The 24,950-nt window shown below is 39.4% G+C and overlaps 1 protein-coding gene across 1 annotated transcript in view; it reads left to right on the forward strand.

Moving 5' to 3' along the window:
* LOC110154017 (plexin-A2-like) overlaps positions 1 to 24,950 on the forward strand; it is a 171,283-nt gene that overhangs the window by 137,351 nt on the left and 8,982 nt on the right. Inside the window, exons 20-24 of the mRNA XM_055165940.1 lie at positions 12,283 to 12,382; positions 21,174 to 21,364; positions 21,905 to 22,074; positions 23,483 to 23,695; positions 24,438 to 24,588. Of these exons, the coding sequence (XP_055021915.1) occupies positions 12,283 to 12,382; positions 21,174 to 21,364; positions 21,905 to 22,074; positions 23,483 to 23,695; positions 24,438 to 24,588 (825 nt within the window). The remainder of the gene's footprint in view (positions 1 to 12,282; positions 12,383 to 21,173; positions 21,365 to 21,904; positions 22,075 to 23,482; positions 23,696 to 24,437; positions 24,589 to 24,950) is intronic.

Genomic DNA, 24,950 nt, shown 5'->3' on the forward strand with positions numbered 1-24,950 from the left:
AATAAGAATGCAAGTTTTTGTGTCAATAAAAACCCATGTTATCGAGTAAATGCAAGATAGATATGTTTAATGCCATGCCGGAACATTTCAGACAAAGCATCAACATCTCCATGGAGACGAGCAGATTGTCAGAAAAGTTACACAGTGCACCTTTAAAGAGTAACTGTCAAGATGTAACATTTGATTTGTAAATGAATGTTAATGTAATTTGAAGGAGAAAGAATGAAATAATGCACAAAATTTGGTATTTTCAAAGTACAGACATAAAAATTTGAAAAACGAAATTATTTCTCAAGGAGCGGTGCAAAAATACAAACATTCAAATCATTTTATATTGTCAACATAAAGCTTTTGTCACTTGTACTCACAGTGGGACGCAGGGCAGTAGAGGGTTTGGGGGGACAAAGAGGTCTGTTGTCCCGGGCCCCAGGGTTTTAGGGGGCCAGAAATGGATCCTCTTCCTATTAATGATTATCAGAGTGGGACCCATGTGAGACCTCTTGCCCCGGTCCCCCAAAATTCTGTAGACGGGCCTGTTGGGAAGAGTAATCAATAGTTTTACTCAAGTGTTACCACAATTATTACTCAAGTTGTAAGTCTGCTGCTAGAAAAGTTCTCTGAAAAGTACAGTTTCTTTTAAAAGTTACTCAAGTATATCTAAGTGAGTACAACCCAACTCTGGCCATCATTAGTTAAGAGAGGACCGAGGATCACACAACAGCAGTTTTGTAGTTTCGTTTTATTCTCTGGCTCAGTAGCAGATCTAAGAGTCGTCATTGCTCACGGATGCTATACTGCCCCAGAAGAAGGAACCGGGGAGTAGTTAAGAGGGATATAGGCGCTGCAGGGCATTGTGGGTAAAATGGAAAACTACAAAAATGGAGATAAGGCGGATGAGGGAGGAGGCAGTGTCGGAGCTTATGCGGGTCAATACAAGGTGGTGAGCCGTGAAAAATAAGATGTAAATATACTACAGAAATCACCTGAGGATCTATGATATGTTTATTAGAGGTACTGCAAGGCTACCAATGTCTCTATGTTCCATGTTTGCAGTCAGAAAAGATCAATTACATCTGCGGTTCAAACTAATATTTTTAATTTGTGAAAATGTAAAAATGATTTGTAAGTAAAGCACAACACAGCTCATAATTTTGCCGCGCTCAACATTTGGCGAGACGACCTGGTGGCTTTTAAACAGTTCTAATGGCAGATTTAGGGTGATGCAATAAAAAAATATGTATAAAGTTAAAAAGGAAAACTTAATTTTTGCAACTTTTCTGGCCGACCGTCTGCGACCTACTTGTCTCCATGGAGATGTTATTGCTTTCCTTGCATTTATTCATTACAGGTGTTTCTAATGAATTCAAAATACAATCATTTCTTTTGTGAATAGGGGCGATTCTCCACAGATCTGAACTGTAATGTTGTGTAGTGCTGTAACCTGCTTGTTAATCTACACTGTGGAACATTCTAGACAAAACAATAACATTTGCACAGAGACAAGCAGGTAGTGATAGCCTGATTCATCAGCCAGTTTCACTTCGTAGAAACAGTCTGACCTCGCAGTATTAGATTTTGTTTGCTCGACGGTAGGTGGATACTTTTTTTATTTAACCAGTCACTGCTATTTGGTCGTGACGTATGTAAAGCGCCGCTAACGGGACTAACTGGTACATTAAGCTTTTCCCAAATCCCGTAGGAAGAAGGGCAATAACGTCTTTCCCCTTGATAAAATTCACCAAACATTCTTTTTGTTTTTTCTTTAAATCCTTGATCTCGGGAATTGTTGCCAACACTGAAGATCTGGCTCTTCGCTATTTGGCTGGTGCCCGGACTCGCACTTCCAGGGTTTTTGAAAACCGTCTAGTGTATTTCGATTCCTGACCTAGTTGCTGGAGAGAAATTAAACTGAGCGGAGGCACTAGGTGGCGCCTGGCTAAAGTAGTAGAAATATTACACAGTGCACCTTTAAGCTAAAGAAGGTTGAAATCTGGATAAATCCATTTTGAAGAAGGCTGTGTAACTGATTCTGACAGTGCAAATTGTTTCTCAGAAATAAAGAAACTACATGGACGAGGAACATATTCAAACACACAAAAAGAAAAAGCATAAAAATTCCTAGATTACAAAATAGATATTTCTGAAGTTCACACTGCCTTATTTTATGCAAGACAATTTTTTAAATATCAAATTGTATCACCAACATATCCGGAGGGTCCGTCACCTGCCTGTTTCTATGGATATGTCACTGCTCTCCCTGTGACATTAACCAGCTCAACCTTACATTTATTAAATTACAGGTGGTTTTATAGCTCAAAAATACCTAGAAAAACAGGCATTCTGACTGTGAGCGGGGTCGCCTCTCCACAGATATGGCCTGTAACTCGGTCTGGTTTAGTCTCTATGATGATATAAAGATTTATTTCTGAACTGAGAAACATTCCAGACAAAGCAATAACGTCTCCATGGAAAATTTTTATTTGACCGACCCTCCACCAGAAAAGTTACACAGTGCACCTTTAAGCTCATGGTTCTCGTTGGTTCATCATTATTATTATTATTATTATTATTATTACTCCGGCTCTGTGTCTGGCCCTGTTTGGTGACTCCATTTGCATTTAACATCTACGGAATGGCAGCTGCAGCTTCACATCTGCCACCTCCTCTCACCTCAGCTCATTAGGCCCCGGAGTGAGAGAAACTTCACCAGGATAAAAACAAAAAAATGAAAAAATAAAAATAAAAAAAAGCTGTGAAATATTCCGAGTGAGAGCTACCATCACCTTGAGTCCTTGCTAATTCTCCCTTTGCAGACACAGACGCATAAAAATTTATAGCATCCCAAGAAAGCCCCACGGCTATTTACCCCTCCACCTGGGAAATAACGCTTTACATAACCTGGATATGGAAATGCACACCTCCACTGCCAAGCGCTAGCAACAAATTAAAAACATAAATGCAGACGTTTAGCACAAGTTGGACGCCTTATTCTGCAAAGTGGCATTAAGAGTCCAGGAAGGAACCCCCACCGCGAGCTATTTGTGTCTTTTAAAGTCCCCCTCTTGCATATTTAAACTGTGAAACACTACTGAGCCATTCTTAAGGGGATACAATGAACTTCATATAAACACATTGTAAAGTACTAGGCCCGGGCTGGCAATTTCAAAACTTTTATAAGCTATCTACGTTTCCTGTTCATTAGGTTCAAGTTGGACTATATAACATTTCGGCTGGGGGATGTTACCATGGTGATGTTATTGCCTTGCGTGGAATGGTCCAGAGTAGCAATAGAGTTGTTTTTCATAGAGTTATTCAAATACAGGTGTTTCTATTGTGTGAAATATATTTAAAAAACATTCTTACTAGTGTCGTAGTACTCTAGACCGCTTTTTTACAGTCTTGGTCTCATCTCAGACTCAAGCATTTGGACTCTTGTCTTGTCTCGGTCTTGATCGAGCTTGGTCTTTTTTTGTCTCGGACTCAAGGTCTGACACTTGACAAACGCGATCGTATCACTGTAAAACCTAGAGTAACTGTAAATGTTATGAACTTGAAAAAAACCCACTTGATTTGCTTTGAAGTTGTTTTCTGTAAAGTGCCGGTCGAAGCGAGATTAAAGAAGGGGTTCTCAAACTGTGTTTAAGTGCTGTACAGATTGTTTGGCCTATTTTAAGCTCAAGTGAACATTAATCAGATCAAATGGAGATAGATTTATAAAAACACTACAAAAACATTGATATATACCGTATTTTCCACACCATAGGGAGCGCTCATAAGCCTCCAACTCTATCAGAAAACGACTGCGCCCCACAATCCAGAGCTCCCTATACACGAATCCACTCGTGTGTCCCAGCACGACTTCAGTAAACTACAAAGCCGCACCACCCGCAGCGCACACAAACACACACGGAGCAGACAGCGATCTCGTAATGAAAAACACCCGCAGCCACACTCATCACTCCACACGGACGAGGAACGGAACGGAGGAACGAACCGAAAAAGCGAGTGCAATGTGCCACTTCTAGCCACAACTGAACAAGTGAGTCACTGCGAACACGCCGACAATCCAGCGGTCCCAGACAGCACCCTCCCTACACGCCACAACTGAACAAAGCCGAGTGTCACCGTGAAAACGCCAAACAAAGTCCAACTGACCCATCCAACTGTTGTGTTTCTTTAATACACCTTATAGTCCGGTGCGTTTTATATGTGAAAAAAGTTCGAAAATAGACCATTCAGTAACAGTGCGCCTTATAATCCAGAGCGCCTAATAGTGCAGAAAATACGGTATGTGCCAAAATAACTGTAAAATACAACTAAATGTAGGAAATGACAGAGATGGTTTTGACTTAAAGGCCACGCCCATGTTGTTTTTTAACTAAACCCTAATGAAGACCAGTTAAGGTCGAAACATGTTGGCTTTGGCCATTTAAATAAAGGCCTTTTCACTGTATTTTCTCCTCGGGCGATTTTTTTTACTTGTTTTTCTTCTTTGGAGTGCCTGGAGTCTGTTGTGTTTTAGCTACAGATGGTCTTGATTTGGTCTCGATGGGCTGCGGTCTCGGTCTTGTGTTGGTCTTGACCTTTAAAAGTCTCTGTCTTGTCTCGGTCTTGACCCCTAGAGGTCTTGGTCTTGTCCTGGTCTCAAGACCAGGTGGTCGGACTGGTCTTGGTCTCAGTTAGTGTGGTCTTGACTACAGCACTAACTCTTACTGTGATTGGGGTCATCTCTCCATAAATCTGATCTGTAACTTAGCCTGATGGCAAAGCAATAATCTATCCAAGAAGAAAAGCAGCTGACGAACCCATCACCAGAAAAGTTACATAGTACACCTTTAAATGAACAATTACAATGGCTAGCAGCACTAAAACAGAATACCAGTTCACATGTTTGGAGAACAGTGGAATACCCATTAAGTAACACAAGGTGGATATGCAGACCTCACCATAATAGAAGGTACAAAACTGGTCAGAAATTGAACCCACAACCTTAACAAAATCACAAAAACTACTACTACTGCTCTACCTTTCATTTGAGTCTTCAGTAACCAAACCAAAAGGAATTATTGGGCGATTATAGAATGCAAAATATGCTCCTCTTACATGAGAAGAAGCCATGTTCATTTGGTAATTGCGTTAAATTAAAATCCAGAGTTGAACCAATAAATGGAACTTTTTTACCTTCAAGGCATTCAGAAAACTTTACGATAAGGTGCCACATTCATACATCAGTGTACACAGAGATAAGATGGAAAAGATCTGTTAAGTGTTTTGCCCAGAGACACAACAACAGTAAACAAAACAAACAAAAAACTCAGAAATAGTCATTCTTCTCCTAAATACAGAGTACCATATCACAGCTTTACCTCCTGGCCCACTACTTTTTTCATTTTGGCAATCCTCATGACAGACACCGCGACACAAAGCCCACCCTGCAGCTTCGGGACACTGCCGATTGGGTGGTAGGGCACCCACGCTCTTCGCTCGAGGCTTCGCTCTATCTCTGCGTGTATAGGAAAAACGGAGCATCCCTTCCCCGTCCTGGCCACGAGTCTGCTCCTGTCTGCTACTTCTAATGAAAGGACGTTATCAGACCCGGCTAGCCCCCTGCCCGCCTTATCTCCCCTCCACACTATCAGACCAGCACCTGTGTGGATTATCCCCGAAGGACGAATCGCGCGCCTTCAATCATTTACCCTATCACAAGGCTCCATCACCAGTGTAGCCTCTCTATCAACTCCAAAAAAAAGAGGGAAAAAAAACAGAAGTGTCAAGAAAAGATGAGTTCCTCTGAAGAAACGCTATCACAGGAGGAGGGCAGGCGTGCGGGGTGAGCCGGGTTTATTAGAGCTCGTCGGTGGATTGTTGAAAGGGAATTAGGTGAGGAAATGAAGGGAGTCAAAGGCCAGAGGAGGAGATGGGGTTTTGGGGAGGTTAGAGTGATTGATTTTTTGTTATCAGAGGGAGTTTGAAAGGAGGGGACGCCGGCGGTGGTGGCAGAGCGGTTAGTGCTTGGCTGGTGGCTAGGTTCACTTCAGGTAGTTCATGTTCTTGTAGTGAGTAAACTAAAGGCGTGTACTAGTGTGTATTGGTGGATTTGTTGAAAGACGTAAAGCAAAAATTCTTTATGTGGTGAGTGAAACTTCATATCTTAATATTTTTTTGGAGATAACAATATTTTGATTGTGCTCAAACGCCTCTGTAAATTGATAAGAAGATTTAAGGAAAAAAATAAAATAAAATGCTACAATGTGATGCAAATACTGAATGTCTGAGGAGGGCCTTGAAAATGACAATAGCTGCCAAAAAATAAGACAATTCAGTATAACAAAATATGAGCATGGGACCATGTGGGTAATTTAAAGTAGCCTGATTCATCAGCCGGTTTCAATTCGTGGAAACCGTCTGACCTTGCTGCATTAGGATTTGTTCGCTCGACGGTTTGTGGGTACTTTTTTTATTTAACCAACCGCTATTTGGTTGTGACGTATGTAATGCACCACTAATTGGTATTATATGGTATATTAAGCTTTTCCCAAATCCCGTAGGAAGAAGGGCAGTAACATCTTTCCCCTTGATAAAACTCACCAAACATTCTCTTTGTTCCAGCTTTAAGTCTGCGATCACTGCCAACACAGAATGTACGGCTGTTCCATGATTGGCTGGTGCCTGAACTTGCACTTCCGGGGTTCTTGCAAACCGTCTAGTGTATTCCGATTTTTGAGCTAGTCAGTGGAGAGAAATGAAATGGAGCTGAGGCACTAGGCACTATTTTCTGATCTATGTTATAATGTTGTCTACTCATCACAAATATACCTGGAGTTGTGTTTTTCTTCATTCACACATTTAACACACAAATCCTGCATTTTTAGGCCGAGTTCTTCTGTTCTCTCAAACAGAAAACACTCTATTCCACCTTGCAATGTCATATGGTAATACAGGAAGTGCTCCTCTGTGATTTAAACTCTACACATCCTCACTTCATCCTAGAATTTCTGATGTCTACTGAACAAAAGGTAGCTGTTAACTTGAAAAATACCACTACATGACATCAAAAGGTGGAACAGAGCATTTTGAGGTTTGGAGATGCAGACAGACTTAAAATAAAGGGTTACTCAGACATGTGTGAATGAAACAAAACACAACTCCAGGTCTGTTTTTGAGGAGGAAACAACATTCTAACATGGCTTAAAGCTCACAAGAGTCAATTTGGCGTAATATTGGACCTTTAAGCCATTTAAGGCCCATAGTGGCGCTCTGTAACAAAATCAGAGGTGCTAAAAATGTACTCAATGTTACAAGTACAAGTAATGCTGCCAACTTTGTACTAAAGTGACATTACACAGTACACATAATAATACTAGTTATTAGCAAATTTTAACAATTTTAGAAGCATTTTGGATCACGCTTTTATACAAAACATGATCAATCAAACAGTGTAAATCTCCATGTAAACTCTGAACTCTGGCCAATCAGAACAGCTGTCAAGTGTCTTTGTACGTTTAGAAAAGAGCAGATGCAGTAATTTCTATGATTTAAAATATAACTAATTAGAATTACATAGCTAGGAGTGTGCTACATTACATTACAATTCATAGAACAGGGTTTTTAAAAGTCATTTGCAGACTATACGCAGTTGCATGCAAACAAAAAATTAATCAACGCTACACAGAAAAATCGCCGAATTTCTAAAGAAAAGCAAAGTGGAAGCATATGTCAACTGCTCACAACAGACGGGACACACAGCTAAACTGGAGTGCTCCTTAGTCTCTCTCATGCTAATTTTCATGAAAGCGTCTGAACACAGCTCTTAGCTTCAAACCGAAATGAGTTTAGAGCGGTTTTGTATGCGCTTTCTTTTAGGAATCCCTCTCGGAGTCTGGCATTTGTCTCTTGTTTTTTTCCTGTTTTTGAGTCCGTATTCCCTCCTCTGGCTCCTCTGAAAATGCCAGCCAACAGTCCGCTCAGTTCGTGGCTTCTGGGAGCGAGTTAGAATTTGTGTTTGTCAGTTTCCGAGCAGGCTATTTTAGTGTTGGACCACAAGGAAAACGGTTATGAATAATTTGAAGGTGTGTTTAAAAATGCATAAAGGTCTAGTGGTGAAATTTCTCATTGTAGTGGTAAAGTTGATGTACTGTTTAGGAAGCTGTTAAATGCAGTTGCTCTAAGTTAGACATGGAAAAGTACTACTTCTAAAAGGATACATATTATATAAAGGTTTACGACGGAAGATTTTTGCCTGACAGCTTAAAGGTCACTGGTTCGATTCTTGTCTGCGGACGAAGGGATTCTGGGATAACTACAAAAAAGATCTTGTTGTAGTCAGCTCTTTCAAGTCAGATTGTGTTAGAATAAACCTCAGATTAAAGTCTAACAAAGCCTCAGACAGAGCAATGTCTACAGTTAGCATCATAAAAAAGGTTTCTTCAAGGATACCTGTTCACAAAACCGTTCTAAAAGAGGAATAGTAAAATATGTAAGTTTTTTGGTGAAGGGGTTTGCCACCTGTGTGTTTCCATGGTGATATTTTGCCTTGAACGTTTCACAAGGCATTGTTATAGTCTGTTCAGGCCACACCGTCAAAAAACACCCTAGACGCCTCTATTTGGACGCCTTTGCATTGGAGTTCAGACGCCCCTGACGCGCATCTTGGACACCGTGGACGAACAGGAGAAAAATATTTGACGTGCGTCCGTTGCCCTGGAAACAAGTGCATTTTCCCGAAACGATGTCAGACCAGACTTTAGTGTATTTATTACATTAAACCATCAGCGGGGGAGATCGGCTTGTCGCCTGCGGTGTTTATATATGTATATTCCGACAATGACACTGGTCCAATCCTGGTCTAGTCCTGGTTTAGTCTTGGTCCGGTCCAGGTCCAGTCCTGATGTAGTCCTGGTCTAGTCTAGGTTCCAGTCCTGGTTCGGTCTTGGTCCGGTCCTGGTCTAGTTCTGGTCCAGTCCTGGTTTAGTCCTTGTCCGGTCCTGGTCTAGTCCTGGTTAAGTCCTGGTTAAGCCCTGGTCCGGTTCTGGTGTAGTCCTGGTGATCGGCACAGTGATTGCAGTGTCGCTACGTCACTGGATACTTATCCCTGATTGGCTGATGCGGTGCAACTTTTGACGCCAACGCCGTGGATGCACATCTAAAATGTCGATGCCAGAACGCTCAAAACGCGCCACGTCGACACCAGATTTATGCTGCGCTGACGCCCAAAGACGCACCACAAAACCACAGGACGCCGTAGATGCACATCCACATAGACGTTGCATGTAAACTGGACGCTTTGACGCTCTGGTCTGAATGGGCCTTTAAACTTATCTACCATTTATTTCATTACAAGTGTTTTTTATTGCTCAAAGATACCTTCATAAACATACTTTTGTAGAGTGAACGGGCTCACCTCTCCGCAGATCTGACCTGTATCTTGGCTTGGTGTTGTCATCTGCTTGTTTCCATGAAAATAAGTTTAATGGCATACTGCGGAACATTCTACGCAGATCAGGCTCTTAAAAGGGGCATTGTGTAACATTTCTGGTGGAGGGTCGGTCTATCTTCTTTTCTATCTTCATGGAGACCAAACCAGACCAAGTTATAGGTCAGATCTGTGGAGAGGCGACCCTGCTCAGTCAAAATGCCTGTTTCTCTGGATATTTTTGAGCAGTAAAACCACCTGCAGTTGAATAAATGTAAAGTAGACCTGTTTAAAGTCATACTGTGGAACATTCCAGGCAGAGCAATGACATATCCATAGAAACAAGCAAGTAACGGACCCCCAACCATAAAGTTACATAGTGCACCTTTAAATCAGTAGCCTTAACTTTAGTCTGACAAACTTTATAAAGTGAAACAGTAATAAATGCACAGATGTCAGACCTAACATCAGTTTTGTATTGTTATTAATATATGCAACCTTAAAAATCAAAAAGTAAAATACGCCACTTTAAATCTCCTCCTCCAATCTCATTTTTATTTTCCAAACTCCCTTTTATGTGAGCAGATTATGCACATCTTTCTTCTTTGTAAAGTCTCTTGCATCAGTGCCAAAGCTAAGTGACAGGAGCAGATCAGACTGAGCCCAGTTCTTTGTAAATATGAACCTTTGGTAAAAAAGAAAGAAAAAAAAAGTTCTGATCTTTCATTCTCTCACTGCTCTGAACCTGTGCCTCTCCTTTTGACTGAATCTGCTCTAATGCTTTTATTATTACACCTGTGTTCCCCCATTTATGGATTTTACCTGGAGGGAAGAGAACAGAAGATGCTCTATATTTTTTGGTAGTGAAGTCACCCAGTACTTTAACATTATCTTCCCCATATCTTTTCTTTGTGCCAAGGGTGTTCCTATATACACTATATTCTCTGGTATGAGTTTAAAGAAATAACCAGCATCCATAAAACAAAAAACTGAGTTGCTATAGTGACCTTGTTTAAATATACTCGGTGCATTGTGTGCCATTTCTGAAGAGTCCACTAAATGTTCCGCAGTATGTCACTCAACTTATACCTCTGGGGTTATAAGTACGTGATGCTACCAGGTAAGGTTTCAGGTCAGATCTATGGAGAGGCGAGCCATCTCACAGTATTTCAAATGTCACTGAAAAAGCAAGATTTAATGCTGTACTGTGGAACATTCCAGGCAAAGCAAAGACATTTTCATGGAGATAAGCAGAACAATTATATAGAAATCTAAGGAAAATATGTAAATGTAAATAATAATTATAATTTCCCTGGTGTTAACTGTTTAGTATCGTAAAAATATGACATACATTTGAAGTATTTCTTTTCTTTCTTTTAAGTTTAAAGGTTAGGGATGTAACAATAACCAAAATATCATGATATCGTATCACAATAATATCGTGGACCATCACAATATATCGAAATACAAGTCTCTTTGTTTAAATTAAGAGTTATGGCACAGCATAACTAAAAAAAAGAGAGGGAACTACATAGACCATGATCCTTTGCTCCATTTCAGTGCAGACTACAAGAAGAAATAACAGTTCTAAGCACTTTTAAGTCTTAATTCTTTGGATTAATTCTTGTCAAGGCATTTTAAGAGGAAAAAAATAGCATGTTAACAGTTTTAGCTGTTTAGTCTTCACAAAATATCGCAATAAATACCATACTGTGAGATGTATATCATGAAAATATTGTACTGAGAGATTTGGATTTTGTTACAACCCTAATCGTGAGCCTCCCCACCATATCGTAAGCTTTCCCATGATATCGTAATAAATATCGTACTGTGAGGTTCATACTGTGACGATATCGTATCATGAGACTTGGATATCGTTACAACCCTATTAAAGGTGCATTGTGTAACTTTTCTGGTGAAAGGTTTGTCAAATGTTTTTCCTCATGGAGATGTTATTGCTTTGTCTTGAATGTTTCACAGTATGGTATTAAACCTTTCCATCTTCATGGAAACCAAACCAGACCAAGTTACAGGTCAGATCTGTGGAGAGGCGACCCCACACAGTCAGAATGCCTGTTTTTCTAGATACTTTTGAGCTATAAAACCACCTGTAATTGAATAGATGTAAGGCAGAGCTGTTTAATGTCATACTGTGGAGCTTTCCAGGTAGAGCAATGACATCTCCATAGAAACAAGCAGGTGATGGACCCCCAACCAAAAGAGTTACACAGTGCATCTTTAACTAATGTACTTTTTCTTGAGCTACACCAGTCAAATTCAAACTCAATCGGGAATATAATAAAACATTTGAAATAACTGTTGACTATTTTCTTTCACTGCTTTAAACACAAAGTCCTTTTGGCAGCTCTGGGTCTGTTCTGGGGCTCTGAATCCTTTTGCATTGCTAATATTGCTTGTGTTTATTTTCTGTAGTACACACAGCTTTACATTTAAGGTGGCTTGAGACAAAAACATTTGGAAACCAAGCTTTACTCTTGCAAGACATATAAAAAGTTCAACAAATGTTTAACTGCTCCACAAACTTGCCATATTAACCTTAAGTCCAATAATCATGTATTTTTCTGGAATAATGGAATCACTTTATGAAGCTATTGTGAAAAAAGTGTTTAAATTTTGCGTGCCCCTACTGACAGAAAAGATCTTGAATCATGTATTAACTTAACCATAAAACAGGTCAACAAATCTGCAATCTGACCATTACACAGCATGATTCACACAAGATCTTTCTGCTATCTTGTACAGTTAGCCTATATTGTAGTTCAGCACGCACCATTCTGATTGAAATAATAACGTTAATATTATCATTTTGGATTCAAATAACATGACATATATTTGCTTTGTGTCTCTAGGTGTCCGATCGCTGCGTGGTGGCTCTGGTTCCCAAACAGACGTCCTCTTACAACATCCCCTCTTCTGCCAGTATGTCCCGCTCCTCCATCAGCAGATACGGTGAGTACTGACCCATTCTAAAGCGCTAAAATGTTCCTTACAAGCACATCTGTTTACACTAACACCATAGAATACACCATAGAACCGCATGTATTGCCACAAAGACAGCATGCGGAATGGTTTATAGCTTGGTTTAGCTGTAAATGTTGTGCTAGATTGAATTTGTACCTCAAAAACATATTCGTTTTAGTGTTTTTTAGTGTTTTTTTCTTTCTTTATGCGTAAATTATGATGTCTTTTACCTATAGCGTTTTTATCATTTTAGAGCTTTGCCTTTACTAAGGTTTGGACATGGTTTGATCCCCATTTAGTCTGATGTATAGCCCTGGTTTGGTCCTGTTTAAGTCCTGGTCTAGTCCTGGTCTAGTCCTGGTCTAGTCCTGGTCTAGTCCTGGTGTAATCCTGATTTAGTCCTGGTTTAGTCCTGGTCTAGTCCTAGGCTAGTCCTGGTATAATTCTGGTTTAGTCCTGGGCTCGTTCTGGGCTCGTAATGGGCTAATCCTGGTGCAATCCTGGTCTAGTCCTGGTCTAGTCCTGGTCTAGTCCTGGTCTAGTCCTGGTCTAGCCCTGGTCTAGTCCTGGTCTAGTCCTGGTCTAGTCCTGGGTTAGTCCTGGTCTTGTCCTGGACTAGTCCTGGTCTTGTTCTGGTTTAGTTCTGGCCTAGTCCTGAACTAGTCCTGGTGCAGTCCTGGTTTAGCCCTGGTCTGGTTCAGGGTTAGTTACTTTTTTAGTCCCTATTTGATTGTGTCGTGTGGGTATCACATTGTGAAGACTCAAATCTGAACTCTCTCAATTGATGAGGACCAGCCTCCTTTATGAGAATAAAAGTCTGGCTTCCATTATAATTGATTTATTATTAGATCAGCAACATGGTTTAAAGTGAATATACGGTCTAAAATATCTTAAGGATAGATTAGAATCAGTCTTCAGGAAATGAATGTCTCCAAAAGCATGTGGGTTTGTGTGGACCCTAAAAACACTAGACCCTGAAAACAGTTAGTGTTAACATGTCTCAAGAACAGATGCATAAAACTTGAATTATATGTAAAGTCTTAATGCATTAAGGTGCTTTGTGTAGCTTTTCTGTTGGAGGGTTTGCTTGTCTCCATGGACATTCTTTTACTTTTCCTGGGCTGTTTCAAATATGTCAGTAATCTATCTACCTCCAAGCAGGTGACTCCACCAGACTAAGTCAGAGATCAGATGTGTGGAGAGGCAAATGTTTGGAGGCATTTTGAGTAATGAAAACACCTGTAATTAAATCAGTGCAAAATAAATGTTTAATACTAGCATCCAGGCAAAGCATCCACATCTTTACGTAGACAAGCAAATTTACTTTGTACACCTAACAGCGAAATCTGTCTATTTACAGCTGCAGTTCACAACAGCTCTAGTGTGACCGTTAATAGCTGTATTATTCTAAGTGAGGTGCCATTTAAACAGTCAGATCTCTCCCAATTTAAACCCTTCTCCTGCATTTTTAACATCTCGTCACACTCCTCTCACTTGCGGTGTAGCTGCCAAATTTAACTCTGGTGCTAGACTCTCCCTCGCTCTCCTTTTCAGCTCTCTGCGCGTGTCTTGTGATCGCTAATTATTCCGCGTGAATGATACGTAACATAAACACAGAAAGATGACTGAGCGCAGACTATTATAGCTGGTTTTAAAAGGCCCATATTACACTGTTTTCTGATCTGTGTTATAATGTTGTTTCCTCACCACATACATACCTGTGTTTTGTTTCATTTGCACATTTTTAACACACAAACCCTGCAGAATTAGGATGACAAATAATAAGGGATTGCTCATGAAACAAAACACAACTCCAGGTATATTTTTGAGGAGGTAACAACTAGGGATGGGCATGATTAGTCAGTTAATCGATAATTGATCATTAAGAATTTCATCGATTACGTTCATTTTAATCGACAAACCGAATGTAGGTTGCTGTGCGTAGCGTGGGGTGTCCGTACATGTAGCTGTCTGCACTCAGAAGGAGCAAGCAAACACAAACAAGTCGGTCAGCCTGCAATGAGCCGAAGCGCAAATGCGTATTTAACGATGACTTGTACAAGAAATTCCACGCTCCGTTCCGGTCGGGACAAGTGTGAGGCCATGTGCACAGTCTACAAAGAAGCACATATGTTTCAGTGTTCAATGGGAAAAAGTTCACCAGGACACAGAAAACATGAAAAAGTTTTGCCAGGTGAGAGCAGCGCAATGTCGATGACGTGTCCCCACCTCCCACTCCCCGTACGGTGTCCTGGTTTTGACAAACGCAAATATGGTCACACTAACCTGTATTCCACTGAGTCGTGTCCTTTAATCCGACGGAAGTTGACCGCATCAGCGCACAAGAGCTGTTTTTTTTTCGCTTAGTTTATGCAAATTAGCCATGCGGTTTTAAGTTTCTAGACTTGCGCAAAGCTGCATTAAACACAATCTCAAACGGGCTGATGTAGCTTTAGAGTGGTTACGGTTTATATGTCGTAAAGTTGAATTTATTTATGCAGATTAGTAGTGCAGATGGTAATAATAATGATAATTTTAATATAAAAACGTTAATGATTTAATCGATAGTCGATTGTTAATTCTCCTGACGATCAATTAAGAAAATATTATCGAATGCCCATCCCTAGTAAAAACACTTCTAACATAACCTAAACCTCACAAGAGTCAAGTTTATGTAATACAGGACCTTTAAGAAACAATAGTGGCTTAATACCAAAACCAAAACAGCAATGCTTTTCCCCACAAGGCAATTAGATGTCTTATTTACAGACATTAAAACAGAGCAGTGCTGCCCAGAAATGTGAAATAATGAAGGGTTTATCTCAGTTTATCCGAAATGACCTTTAGGAAATCGGACATTCCGCCATCTTTGCAAATGAAGTGGCTAAAAGATCGCAGAATGAGTTTGGGGGAGAATAATTGGAGCTGAAAATAAAAATGTAAATGGTGCTAGAGTCGTGTCTGGTATAGAAAAAGCTAAATGAATAATGTACACATACTATATTAGTGGTGTTAGTAGTAGTATTTTGAAAGCAGTCTTTCTATAGCATTTTATATAATTTACTGAGAATTTAAGAATGCACATTAGAATGTTTTATACTAGTACTATCCAATGAGTGGTGTAGCCTTTTTTGTATAAATCAAAAACCATCTTACTGAATGAAAATATGTCTTTTTTTTCATATTTTACTCTGTTTGGAGCCTAAAACTAACTCCCAGACTGTGCAAACAACATTCTACAGGCAAGGCAGAAAGGCACACACTGGAAGATTCTATTTGGTTGACCCTTGACTCCAGGCTGATCTAATATAGTAGGAAATGCACAGGAACAAGATGTATCTATTACATTATATATATGGAGCTTCGTATAGAATGGGAGATGCACATTCCAACATATGGCCTATCAATAATAGCTAGGGATGGGTATCACCACTTCTTGTGCAAAGTGAATAAGAAACACAAACTTTTTAATCATCAAAACAGTAAATATATTATATGTGTCACATAAACGAGTTTTGTTCCACTAAATAAGCAACAAAACTGTAGCTCTGTAACAAAATAATTCAGTAAAATATAGCAAAAAAATACTCTTGGCGATATATCGATACAGCAGCCCATGATATCGATACTGTGTCATCACATTAAACGATACGATATTTCGATATTTTTGCACACCTCTAATAATAGCCAGTTAGTCATAATGTTTTGCTTCATTTGTGTATCGTTGTGTAGGATCTGCAATACACAGATCTCCAATATTTTACAAAGATATGAGTCTGGGTGTGATTGACAGGTGGATTAGCCAATCAGGGGTAGGCATGGTCTCTGTATCAAAACAAATATGGCTGTACATGAGGAAAAACGAAAGGAAAAAATATAATAAGGGACTGGAAAACACCACGGATTCCTGTTGAATCAATGAACGAAGCACTAAACTCTGTTAATCTGAGTAGACAGAAATATCATTTTATTGAAAACGATGGGTTGTAACAATAACAATATCATGATATTGTATCGTCAGAACTCTCACAATAATATCGTGGTCCATCACAATATATATCGAATTGCAAGTATTTTCACTCAAAAGTATTAAAAAAGAGGGAACTGCATAGGCCATGATCTTTTACTTACTTTACTACGTAATAAAATAACTGTTATTGAAGACTGGTCAAGGTAAAAGTAAAAAATAGCATATGCACAATTCTGTTAACCCCCCCAAAATATCAGAATAATTATCGTACTGTGAGAGGCGTGTCGTGATAATATCGTACCGTGACATTTGGTTATCATTACATCCCCAGTGACTTATGAGCTCCTTTGTTTTACATGTGGGACTGAAAAAAATGATCTGATTGGACGATCATTTTTGGTTCTAGCTTGAGGTGCAAAGGTGCCCAAACTGATATAAAATACGGATAGATTTCATTCTGGATTTGCAAGACTAGTGTATCACTGGCCCGTCTAAAAGTCATATTTTACAAAGATGTGAGTCTGGTCACTGGTGAATCTCCCTGAGTTCAGAAGGACTTGATTGACAGGTGGATTAGCCAATCAGGGAGACACAAGGTCCGGCTGTATCAAAACAAATATGGGGCTGCTTATGAGGAAAAAAGAAAGGAAAAATTGTGCGTATTTCTGTTTAATCAATAAGCAAAACACAAAACTCTGAGGTGGTAAAATCAGAAGTGAGAAAAATGTCATTCAATTCAAAATGATGGGTGGGATTGAAAATGTGGGACTGAAAAAACAAAAATCTGACTGGATGAACATGTACAACCCCTCGACTAATCAGTTTTTACAGCCAAAAAAACCACAAACCCCCCAGTCACCTCATTGACATTGGCCGCTCATTTTAGTATCTTCCTCCAAACTTGAGTCCAACTTCTATCATCTCCACCTTCGTTTGAAACTCCTCACACCTCCGTATTGTTTAGCCCGTCCTTTGAAGCCGACGGAGATGGATCTTTATTGCAATCCTCAGATCCTTAATCTCCAGAGAAGCGTTGTGCCAAGACTAGAAGATTCCGACTAATTAGAGGAAGTCCGATCAGCGTGAGTCCGAGTGCGCTCCAGTGTGTGAACGGAGAGGAGGACGGGTAGAGGAGGATGTATGCATGAGAGGGCCCATTCCAGCTCTTGGTGAATGAGTCCTTTTGATGCATTGATTACAGGGTGACAGACTCGTGTACAGCAGGATTTTGGCACAATGAAGCAGGACGAGACCAATTATGAGTCTTTTAAGAAGAGCCAGGCACGAGCAGCACAGTTACACAGAAACATGGAGGGGGCTGTGTGGATGTTTGGAAAGAGACAAGACGCGCTTTTACAGGCTATGGCTGTAGATAAGAGTGCTCAGCTTAGTTTAATTTGATGTTTGACCCTCCAATTAACCATAATGATATATGTCTACATTTTTAACCTGCTTTCATGGTAATTGGACACATTTTTATATAGCGCTTTTCCACTTGCAAGGCTTTCACAGCTCTTTATATCAAGGAACCACTCGCCCATTCATACAACAGTGTGCACGGACACTAGGGGCAAGGTGGATATTCAGTAGTATTCGTCTGTGGAAGCTGGAATCGCACCGCTAACCTGTGGGTCAGTGGATCGATTGATTGATTTGATTGATTTAGATTTATTGTTTTGTACAAAATACAACAAAACTTCGATAGAGCAAATCTGAAGCAGTAAAAATTAGGGATGTAACGATATCCAAATCTCTCGATACGATATTATCACAATATGCATCTCACGGTACGATATTTATTGCGATATTTTGAAGAGGCTAATATAATTGTAGATGGGACACTTTTTTGCTTTTAAAATACCGTGACAAGATTTTGGTATGAATTATTCAAGTAAAAAACATATCTCTTCATGTTGTCTGCACTGAAATGAATCATGGGATATGTAGTTCTCTATATTTATAAGCTGTTGCTACTATAAAACCATGCATTTAAGCAAAGGAAGTCGTGATTTGATATATTGTGCATATTGCACAATCCCTAAACCTATGTGCAGTTTTGATTGCACACACCAATACAAAATATAGACACATTCTCACATCCTTACCAATAAAAACATAAAATAAATAATGTGTACTGAGTCCCTTCAGGCCTTTTATCTGTGCCTGTGCTCCTGTGGCATTTCCGCTGCTCTTGGATAGAAGCTGTTGCGCAGCCTGATCTGGGTCTGATTCAAACCGCCGGATCAGACCAGTCAGATCAGTGGACAAACGCTCTACCAGCTGAGATACCGTCACCTAGCTCACTGATTGGGATACTCAAAACCACACACTGAAACTGATGAAATGTCCCACAATCTTGCAATATCTACAAACCATCCACACCATCAAGGTTTTTTTTTTCTTTTAGCAATGACAGCCTTTCAATAGATACAGTGACTTATGTGAACTTCTGTATGCATGTGGTCTTTTATGCTGCTTAATGCCATACTTAGGAACATTACAGACAAAGCCTCAGCATTTCCAAGAAGCTATTGTTATGTTACTATTGCTATTTCACACCTGACTGGTCGACAAGTGCATGAGAGAGGCACTTGATGGAAAAAGTCTTAATTTACTTCTATTTGAACAACGTTTTGGTCCGTCTGACCTTTGTGTGAGTTTTCTTAAAAAGTTTTCATCTATAATTTAGGGAGGCTGAAAGCCAGGTAATGCTGTGTTTGCTTTGCTGATTTATATTTGCTGTTTTATAGTTGTCGTAAACACATTATTTAGCATACGTACACTGCAAAAATGTGTTTTTAGTGATAAAACTGCAAAGTCTACCCATAACACGCAAAACTCTTCCTTCCCATAAAACTCTCTTTCGACTGAGTATATAGGGAGCGTGAACCACTTTTGGACAGAATTTTAAACAGTCTTCTTCACTTTGGTGCCGAGCCAGATACCACAACATCCTGTAGCTCTCATAACTGAGTGATGAAATTAACCCCACGTTTGTAATTTCCTGCTCTGTGCCTTCGAGGATTAATTTTCAAAATGAGCCACAGTGAACGGAGCAAAACTGAGTTTGTGCGGTGTAGTGCTGGAATCTGCATGTCGGATTGAAACACCTCCTTACCCACAGGCGCTGTTCCGAAACGTTTGCTTGTTGTGCTAATTGAGGATGTTTCTGTTTAAATGAAGGTCTTGTATCATTCTTAATTGACTTTTTTGTCTTTAATCATAATCAGGAAATTGATGATATTGCAGTTGTTTTGGGTGTGTTAAATTAAAGATATTGCACCTGGGTTGGACTGTCTTAAAAACATGAAAATTAGTTTGTGGTAGACCAAAATTATTCCTCACTTAGCTTAAAGGTGCTCTGTGTAACTTTTCTGGAGAGGGTCCGCAGCCTTTTTGTCTCCATGGAGATGTTAATACTGTGGTTTAAATAGTCCACAGGATGCCATTTAACTAATCTGCTTTGCATTTATTCAACTACAAACTATTTATTGCTCAAAATTATCTTAAAAAACATTCAATTTTTACTTTGAGCTCTCCACAAATCTAACCTGTAATTTGGCTTTCAAGTCTCCATGGAGATTCTTAAATGTATGGCCATACTGTGGAACATTTTAGGCACATCTCCATGGAGACAAGCAGGTGACGGACGCCCCACCAGGCAAGTTACACAGTGCACATTTAAGTATTCAGAACATCCTAATTATTCACCAAGATGAGTTTATAAGCTTTTTTCACAACTTTCAGAGACCAGAGTGGAGTCTTGCTATCAGAGTGAAGCAACTACAGCTAGTATGCTATCGTGCACTTCCTGCCTTAGATGCAGATGCAAATTCGTTAATTTGTTTTTTAATATAAAACCAAAAATAAGAAAATGAAAAAAACAACTGTTTTCTTCATTATTTGTCTGCAAAACCAAAAATTTAAAAAACTAATAACAATTTATTTTTTCAGTTTTTGATTTTGTGTTTAAATGAATAATGGAAAAAACGGATAGTTCCAGTTTCCATGACTTAAACTGCGATGTGGGACTGTTGCGCCGCATATGGACTAAACCAGGACTAAAACAGGATTAAACCAGGACTAAACCAGTACCAAACCGTTTTCAGTCCCGTCTGGTCCCGGTCTCAGTCCCGGTCTCAGTCCTGGTTCTGGTCTGGTCCCGGACCTGGTTCAGTCCTGGTTCAGTCTGTATGCAGCGCAAAAGTCCAGCATCGCGGTTTAAGTCATGGAAACGGGAAACGGCCGTTATACGTTTTTCCATTATTCACGTCAACAAAATCAAAACAAAACAAAAACTGAAAAAACAAATCATTATCTGTTTTTTTTTTTTGTTTTTTCATTTTGGTTTTGGAGACAAATAATGAAGAAAATTGTTGTTTTTTTCGTTTTCTTATTTTTGATTTTATATTGAAAAACTAATAAACAAATGATACACAGATTCAGGCAGTGCACAGTGGACTTACTTTGACCTCAAGAGATACTTATATCTGCACTGATGCTCATTTTGCTCAAATACATACAGAAAAAGGTATGTATAGGGCTTATATTCAATAAATTGTCCATAATAAACATATTTTAAAAGGTTGCAAGTCGTTTTTTTTTTTGTTTTTTTTAAGAGATGAAAGTTGTCATCGCAAAACTGAAAGATCTCTGCTTATTCAGATTTTCTGTTTTATTTTCCAACATGAATTATACACCATGTCATGAAATTCCAATGTGTTAATCAAGAAGTATTACGACAATTATTCAAAAACCATAAACCAGATGAAAGTATAACACTGTATCTGTCCTGTAACTGTTTTCCAGACTCCTCTTTCCGGTACACGGGCAGTCCAGACAGTATGAGGTCCCGAGCTCCTATGATCACCCCAGACCTGGAGAGCGGAGTGAAGGTCTGGCATCTGGTGAAGAACCACGAGCACGGAGACCAGAAGGAGGGAGACCGCGGCAGCAAGATGGTGTCTGAGATCTACCTCACCAGACTGCTCGCTACCAAGGTGAGACACACAGAAAAGATACAAGAAATACTCTGGGTTTAATGGACTGCTCATGGGTTATTCATATTTTTTTATTACTTTTTTAGTGGAATAGTACCTTTAATACCTTTTGTCATAGTTTTACATCATTTAAGTGCAAGTTTATGGAGAAAATTGAGAAAAAACTGTTGAAAATTAAAGGTATATGTTGGTAAAAAGTCATCAATACAAAAAAATCCACTAAAATTCAACTCACAACTTACTCAATTCTCAATTTTCTGGCAATTTAAACATTTATTTAACAAATGAAAGATATCTTAATTTTTATTTTGTAAAATCATAAGACAAGGTTGTTTGAAAAGACATTAGCCACAATATTATAATATTATTGTTGCCCTATAATTTCTGACAAATGACCTGGTTTAATATTTGCGGGGTTTCTGTCGGTATTTCATTCAAAACTTTGCCCCCCACCAATAAATTATACATTCTCCTCTCTTGCATATTCTCTTCTCTTAAATGACCACATTGACTTAAATAATCTTGTGTTTTTTTCTTCAGGGAACTCTGCAGAAGTTTGTGGACGATCTGTTCGAGACATTGTTCAGTACAGTGCACAGAGGCAGCACTCTCCCTCTGGCCATCAAATACATGTTTGACTTCCTGGACGAGCAGGCGGACAGACACGGCATCCATGACACTGATGTGAGACACACGTGGAAGAGCAACTGGTGAGCACTGCTTTATTTATGTCTTTCCCCATTCTCAACCCCATTTTTCTACTGTACTATACAATCAACTTAGGCAGGCACCACCTAGTGCCTCCGCTCAATTTCATTTCTCTCCAGCAACTAGGTCAAGAATCAGAATACACTACACAGTTTGCAAAAACCCCGGAAGTGCAAGTTCAGGCACCAGCCAATCAGCGAAGAGCCATATATTCTGTGTTGGCAACGAGTCCCAAGATTGAAGATTTAAAACCAAAATAAAGAGAATGTTTGGTGAATTCCATCATGAGAATAGACTTTATTGCCCTTCTTCCTATGGGATTTGGGAAAAGCTTAATATACCAGTTAGCCCACATGACTACCAAATAGCGATTAGTTAAATGATCAAAAGTACCCGCCTACCGTCGAGCGAATGAGTTCTAACACTGCGACGTCAGACACTTTCTACAAAGTGAAACTAAGTGAAACCGGCTGATGAATCAGGCTACCATTAACTAGCCTATAGCTCAAAATATTGCAATATAGATGACAGATGAGGGTCTTTAGTCTCTTCTGGTTCACTGAAGTAATAACTACTGTGTAAACTGTGCCATGTTAGTAATGGTACTTATGTGAGTATCTATTGCATTGTGGTGTTTATAGTACAGTTCAGCATATTTTTATACCTCCTGTCATCACAATAATTAATTAATCCCTCAAAAATGGGGCTAAATATTTCCATGGGTTTTAAAGCAAAATATTAGGATTGTTGCCATTCCAATAAACAATTTAAAACAAAAAGTTGCTTATAAAGAGAAATTGTAAAAGGCTAGTTAGTGAACGTAGTTAAAATGGTTCAAAGCTATTAAAGGTCCTATGTTACGCAAAATTGACTCTTGTGAGTTTTTAGCCATGTTAGAATGTTGTTACCTTCTCATAATCATCCCTGGAGTTGTGTTTTGTTTCATTCACATGTTTGAGTCCTTGAAGCCTTTATTATTAGTCTGTTTACCTCCCCAAAGCTCAAAATGCTCTGTTCCTGTTGTGATGTCATCAAGTGGTAGTTTTCAAGTTAATCGCTACCTTTTCTCTTTTGTTCAGTAGAGATGCCAGAGATGAATCCAAATCCAAATCATTCTAGTGAAGGTGTATGGAGTTTAAAAATACTGTGGAGCACTTCCTAGATTAAGATGACATCACAAGGTGGAAGAGAGTGTTTTCCGTGCGTGTGAATGAAACAAAACACAACTCCGAGTATGTTTTTGATGAGGAAACAATATTATAACAGAGAAAAGGGCGACAATTTAGGCCCTTTAACAATTGAAAACAGAAAAAATTGAAAGTTAAATAGTTTTAAATAAAGATACCATCATTATCATCGCATTACATATCTATATCTGTACTGACTTTCCTGACTTTTTTTTTTTCGCAGTCTTCCGTTGCGTTTCTGGGTGAACGTGATCAAGAACCCTCAGTTCGTGTTTGACATCCACAAGAGCAGTATCACAGACGCCTGCCTCTCCGTGGTGGCTCAGACCTTCATGGACTCGTGCTCCACCTCAGAGCACCGCCTGGGCAAAGACTCTCCCTCCAACAAGCTGCTCTACGCTAAAGACATCCCCCACTACAAGAGCTGGGTGGAGAGGTACACTTACACTCTTTCACTACATCTCCACACTATGTAGAATGACATGATTTAGTGTTTAATCCTCCTGTCTCTGTGGTAGTAGTGCTCCCTCTGGTGATGTTAAATCCTATGTGCTGGATTCATAGTGGCAAAAAGAAGGATTATCTAATGACGTTAAAATGACATATTCTTTATTATTTAAGTAATTTGGGTAAGTTTTGATTTATTTAAGGTCTAGGGTGTTTCTCAAGCTGTACATTTTGTCCTTTCTTAGACCTGGTTTTCCCCTTGTTTAAACCTAGAATAGTCCAAGTATAGTCCTATTTAGATCTTGTGGTATTCGAAAGGCGAAATATTTTCTGGTTGTACTTGGTGAGAAATGGAAAAAGAACCAGTGGTGTTGGCTATCTGACTTATTTACTGGTTGAAGTAGCAACTGTTGGCACTTCAATGCAGTGTTTCCTTGGGCTAGACACTTCATCCATCTTGTCTCTGCATGTGTTTTCTTTTTTTTCCTTATTATATTTCACTGGCAAAAAAAAAATAAATGCTTGAAAACAAAATGCAATGAAACAGCTTTGGAATGCCTTGAAATCAAATCAAATAAAGCTTTAGAAGTACATTTTTATACAAGTCAGAACCATGAAAAATGAACTTTACAGCTGTGAATTAAAGCTTTTCTCATGTAGAGATTTCTATTTTGCCTAGAAGTTCTTTTTGTTCCATTGAGTATGCTGTAACGTCCCGTCTCCCTCCGCAGGTACTACGCCGACATAAACCGTCTGCCTGCCATCAGTGACCAGGACATGAACGCCTATTTGGCAGAACAGGCCCGGCTCCACTCCTGTGACTTCAACATGCTCAGCGCTCTGAACGAGATCTACTCCTACGTCAGCAAATACAGTGAAGAGGTGAGGAGAGGACTAATAACACAGGAGTACGGGGCAATTCAGGAGGCAGGGACTGTGGGAATATTGGGAAATGTAGTGCACTTTTTTTGGCTATGGCTGGCTCCAAAAATGCAAAATGATTTAAATATGGTGAATATTTAGTTGCACATCCATTTATTTAAAAGTGGTGTATCTTCGAGGTGCCTTGTGGCTTTTATAGTTGGGAGGCCGGTATCTGCTGGTGTGTAATGTTTCTCAAAGTGGAATTCATCATAACGGGAATGCAATTCATCTATCTTGCATTTATTCACTAGCCAGGCTGACGCCACCCAGTGCCTCTGCTCAATTTCATTTCTCTTCAGTGATTAGGTCAGGAATCGAAA

Source organism: Boleophthalmus pectinirostris, unplaced genomic scaffold (genome assembly GCF_026225935.1).
Source record: "Boleophthalmus pectinirostris isolate CB_2022bp ecotype Guang Dong unplaced genomic scaffold, ASM2622593v1 HiC_scaffold_8, whole genome shotgun sequence".
NCBI lineage: Eukaryota > Metazoa > Chordata > Actinopteri > Gobiiformes > Gobiidae > Boleophthalmus > Boleophthalmus pectinirostris.